The 6,000-nt window shown below is 25.5% G+C and overlaps 1 protein-coding gene across 1 annotated transcript in view; it reads left to right on the top strand.

Annotated features, from left to right (window-relative positions):
* The first annotated feature begins 709 nt into the window (after positions 1–709).
* Positions 710–6,000, top strand: part of LOC111632671 (myb-like protein I) — a 99,743-nt gene continuing 94,452 nt past the window's right edge. Inside the window, exons 1-2 of the mRNA XM_023377170.1 lie at positions 710–907; positions 1,800–1,864. Coding sequence (XP_023232938.1) covers positions 710–907; positions 1,800–1,864 — 263 coding nt within the window. The remainder of the gene's footprint in view (positions 908–1,799; positions 1,865–6,000) is intronic.

Genomic DNA, 6,000 nt, shown 5'->3' with positions numbered 1-6,000 from the left:
AATATAACAATTTCTGCATCTTATTCAATGGTCTAACCATTAATCCACAGAATTTTTACCATAACAGGAAACATCTTTCATTGAAAAAGGTATAGTTTTCAACAGAGAATAAAAACTGTAATTGACTGAAATTCATGTAACTGGGTATTATTGATATTAAAATTATTTTCTAATTATTTTTCTGAGTAAATTTTAGCATTTATAATTATTAATAATTAATTACTGTATATAAATAAAAATGTAAATGTTCGTTTGTTCAAAATCTTAAATTTCTAAAAGTTCTTCACAGATTGCTTTGAAATTTTGACACAACGTTGCATTCAAATATGTGCATGCTTTTATATCAAAATTCCCCCGAGGGGAGAGGTAGAAAATTAAGGCTTTAACCTGAAGAATGGCTTCTATTGTACTATTTTAGATGTAATTTTTTGTTTCCGTGGTGATAACTTAATTTCCAAACATACAATATTTACGTTTTATGATTTTTTAACCAAATGTTCAAACTGTTTTAATTTAAATTCAAATTTGTTATTGTATATTGGTTTGATTATAGAATGATTGTAAATGTTCCAGATAATTGATCAGATTGAAAATGTTCCTTTGAAGCAGTAAAATGATTCTCAGCAATAAGGGGTATGTGTTATATAACGTTGTTATAAATTAAATAATTACTATGGTTGTTGAAAAACTGAATATAAATGGTGTTATGATGCCCCATACCATCATTCCAATTATACATGATGGAGCTTGCCTCTTTAGAGTAATATCCTTTGTTTTATATGACATTCAAGTGATGGCCAAAGAAGTATGCACAGAAATAGTGGCTTATGTGATGAATCACTGGGATGATTTTTCAAGAGAGGGTTATTTCTATCAAATTGCAAAATCTGTGCGGGCGAAGCACTGGGTTAGCTAGTGATAAATAAAACAGAAATAAAATGACGCAATTAGCAACTTTTGTCATTTGGTACCATTTCATATTTTCAATACAAAGTTTAGGAGTTTCTTTCTCCTTATTTTATAATTACATCTACAGTAAACTACTAACAGAAATAAAACAAAAAATCAATATTTCATTGTTTGAGATGGTATCTTCTAAACTGCATACTGGTGTCATGCTTACAATTACAACTCTGGAAGCACAAGGTGTACAATGGTGTAAATTATGCAAAGGATTTATTTTCATTCTAATAATTTTGTGTGAGGTATATGCCACTACAGACTATCCACACAAAATTATAGTAATATATTAGAAAGTAATCCAAAACTATGATTATTTTAATATTTACTTACTGATGCACATTATATGCTTGCATCCAAGGATTATTTTCACTATGATCATTCTGATGAGTCACTTTCTATAATTAAAAAATATAGATATTATATATAGAAAATTTGCTTTATAAGATAAGTAAATTAGTTTTTATGAAATATATATTTAAATCTACACTTAAAATCAGTCAATTCATTCTATAATTATGTGCAGTTGACCCCCCTATAACACTGTTGATAATTCTGTTTTATATGAATTCCATGTTGTATGAGTCACTTAGATTTTACAAATATGTGTGCCGGGCTGTGAACAGCTCATGTATTTGTAAAATCTAAGTGACTCGTACAACATGGAATTCATATAAAACAGAATTATCAACAGTGTTATAGGGGGGTCAACTGCACATAATTATAGAATGAATTGACTGATTTTAAGTGTAGATTTAAATATATATTTCATAAAAACTAATTTACTTATCTTATAAAGCAAATTTTCTATATATAATATCTATATTTTTTAATTATAGAAAGTGACTCATCAGAATGATCATAGTGAAAATAATCCTTGGATGCAAGCATATAATGTGCATCAGTAAGTAAATATTAAAATAATCATAGTTTTGGATTACTTTCTAATATATTACTATAATTTTGTGTGGATAGTCTGTAGTGGCATATACCTCACACAAAATTATTAGAATGAAAATAAATCCTTTGCATAATTTACACCATTGTACACCTTGTGCTTCCAGAGTTGTAATTGTAAGCATGACACCAGTATGCAGTTTAGAAGATACCATCTCAAACAATGAAATATTGATTTTTTGTTTTATTTCTGTTAGTAGTTTACTGTAGATGTAATTATAAAATAAGGAGAAAGAAACTCCTAAACTTTGTATTGAAAATATGAAATGGTACCAAATGACAAAAGTTGCTAATTGCGTCATTTTATTTCTGTTTTATTTATCACTAGCTAACCCAGTGCTTCGCCCGCACAGATTTTGCAATTTGATAGAAATAACCCTCTCTTGAAAAATCATCCCAGTGATTCATCACATAAGCCACTATTTCTGTGCATACTTCTTTGGCCATCACTTGAATGTCATATAAAACAAAGGATATTACTCTAAAGAGGCAAGCTCCATCATGTATAATTGGAATGATGGTATGGGGCATCATAACACCATTTATATTCAGTTTTTCAACAACCATAGTAATTATTTAATTTATAACAACGTTATATAACACATACCCCTTATTGCTGAGAATCATTTTACTGCTTCAAAGGAACATTTTCAATCTGATCAATTATCTGGAACATTTACAATCATTCTATAATCAAACCAATATACAATAACAAATTTGAATTTAAATTAAAACAGTTTGAACATTTGGTTAAAAAATCATAAAACGTAAATATTGTATGTTTGGAAATTAAGTTATCACCACGGAAACAAAAAATTACATCTAAAATAGTACAATAGAAGCCATTCTTCAGGTTAAAGCCTTAATTTTCTACCTCTCCCCTCGGGGGAATTTTGATATAAAAGCATGCACATATTTGAATGCAACGTTGTGTCAAAATTTCAAAGCAATCTGTGAAGAACTTTTAGAAATTTAAGATTTTGAACAAACGAACATTTACATTTTTATTTATATACAGTAATTAATTATTAATAATTATAAATGCTAAAATTTACTCAGAAAAATAATTAGAAAATAATTTTAATATCAATAATACCCAGTTACATGAATTTCAGTCAATTACAGTTTTTATTCTCTGTTGAAAACTATACCTTTTTCAATGAAAGATGTTTCCTGTTATGGTAAAAATTCTGTGGATTAATGGTTAGACCATTGAATAAGATGCAGAAATTGTTATATTCATTCAGTTATTGTTTAGAAAACATTATACAATAATTTCTTTCTTTTTTTATTGTCTAGAATACAGTAAAAAAAGTTATTTTATGATTCAAAAGTTATTTAATAATAATTTTATTTTATACATTGTAAAAATACATTTTATATTAATGTCTTTGGTGGTTTCATGAAAAATTACAATGTCAGGTCTGTGGCACTTTTTTGCAGGGTTTTTCACAGTTTCTAAAGATGTTCTTGATAAGTTTAGACAGAGGAAAAACTATTTGATTACTTTGTAATTACAAATTATAAGAAACAGATAATTTACATCATTGCATAACCTGCACCTATTTTCAAATTGTCTTTCAAATACAGATATTCTTTGAGTTATCCACACAAAATTATGGTACTGTAGTCCCTTGTTATATCATGCTTGTCGGGAGATACAGTAAAAACATGATATAATCAAGTACTAAAAATTCTGAGCTTTTTACTAAACAGATTATACATGCAATGGAATCTCTATTCTTTCATCAGCAAGTGTTTCTGATATAAAATAAGTTTAGTTTTTCAATACTGAATTTTACTCATGGTTATATCATATTAATTGACATTTACATAAACATTGATACCACGTACGCCCATTTAGCATTATTGTTTCTTTAACAATGACATTTAAAGACAAATACTGTCAATATAAAAACAGAATATCAGTTGCGATTTTATTATACAGTACTATATTTTATAATAAATCACTTATTAAAAAGTCATGTAATTTATATTTTTCAATAAAAATTATAAATATAGTAATTGAAAATTAAAAAAAAAATATTGGATATATAATCTATCAAAACTTATAAAATTACAAATAACAAAAATTCTCTAAAAAAGAAAAATGAAGTTACTAATGTATAAAAGTTTTAGAACTTTCTATTCAGGAATAAAGAAATCTTTTCCTTACACATTAAGCAGTGAATTCAAATTTCACACCTTTTTGTGAATTGACCCAATACTGTCAATTCACATAAAGGTGTGAAATTTCAAATTCACAGAAACTTGTAAATGAGGAGACTGTACTTAAAACCAATAAATAAACAACTTTTAATATCAAAAGGAAACATAAATGATAATTGATCTTATTTAGATCTTGATGAATTTATTGTTTCACTTGCAATGGTAGTTTTCAGGACAATGGTAGGAATAAAATACTGTATTTTATTGCTAAAAGAAATTCAATGGCAATTGATAATTTAAAATTTATTGATTCAAGTGCTCTTAAAATTTGGGGGACCAAAAAAAAACATTGATATATTTGAATTCACAATATAATGAGGGGCTACTATATTTAAAACTTAATATGTTAAGTCTAATTATTAATGTATCTGATTTTTTTTACTATTTNTTTACATAAACATTGATACCACGTACGCCCATTTAGCATTATTGTTTCTTTAACAATGACATTTAAAGACAAATACTGTCAATATAAAAACAGAATATCAGTTGCGATTTTATTATACAGTACTATATTTTATAATAAATCACTTATTAAAAAGTCATGTAATTTATATTTTTCAATAAAAATTATAAATATAGTAATTGAAAATTAAAAAAAAAATATTGGATATATAATCTATCAAAACTTATAAAATTACAAATAACAAAAATTCTCTAAAAAAGAAAAATGAAGTTACTAATGTATAAAAGTTTTAGAACTTTCTATTCAGGAATAAAGAAATCTTTTCCTTACACATTAAGCAGTGAATTCAAATTTCACACCTTTTTGTGAATTGACCCAATACTGTCAATTCACATAAAGGTGTGAAATTTCAAATTCACAGAAACTTGTAAATGAGGAGACTGTACTTAAAACCAATAAATAAACAACTTTTAATATCAAAAGGAAACATAAATGATAATTGATCTTATTTAGATCTTGATGAATTTATTGTTTCACTTGCAATGGTAGTTTTCAGGACAATGGTAGGAATAAAATACTGTATTTTATTGCTAAAAGAAATTCAATGGCAATTGATAATTTAAAATTTATTGATTCAAGTGCTCTTAAAATTTGGGGGACCAAAAAAAAACATTGATATATTTGAATTCACAATATAATGAGGGGCTACTATATTTAAAACTTAATATGTTAAGTCTAATTATTAATGTATCTGATTTTTTTTACTATTTCTTATTATAATTTTTCTATAATAAGAAATAGTAAACTATTATATAATAAGATTAAGGTGTAATATCTGTATAAACTGAATTTCTAATTAACTAAAAGTTGGTAATGTGAATTCAATGCAAAAAATTTATATTTTCAATAGGAATGCAATGTGTTTATTTTTTAAATAGCTAAATTAACATAAAATAAAACATTATTTGTATATTTAGATGAAAAAGTTCAATGCTACAAAATGTTAATAAATACATTTAAAGTAATTTTAAAATTTGTAATACCTATTTATAAGCAAAATAAAATATGGCAAGTCCTCTCTTTACATTCTTTTGTTTAATATTGTTTTATTATAACATCATAGAAGAAAGATACTGTATGCTTGTAATCATTTACAATTATCATTGTTAAATTTTCTTTATAAACAGTAAAATTGATTTTATTAGGTGGGAAATTAATGCTGGAGATTGCAAACATGACCCAATTACAATAACATTAAATGTATTATATTTTGTTTGTTATTTAGCCTGTAGTAAAATTGGTTTCAATATGCATAATTTTGCATAATGTCAAAGTTTTCAAGAACCTATCAATAATGTTAAGTGAAGACTTGCTGTACTAAAAACAGCTAAGATATATTTATTTATATATTCATAATAAGTCTAGACTAATTTAAAATATGTAGTTAT

The sequence above is a fragment of the Centruroides sculpturatus genome, unplaced genomic scaffold, assembly GCF_000671375.1.
Source record: "Centruroides sculpturatus isolate CEXI.00-Female unplaced genomic scaffold, Cexi_2.0 scaffold733, whole genome shotgun sequence".
NCBI lineage: Eukaryota > Metazoa > Arthropoda > Arachnida > Scorpiones > Buthidae > Centruroides > Centruroides sculpturatus.
This window is presented reverse-complemented; position numbering and strand designations above follow the sequence as displayed.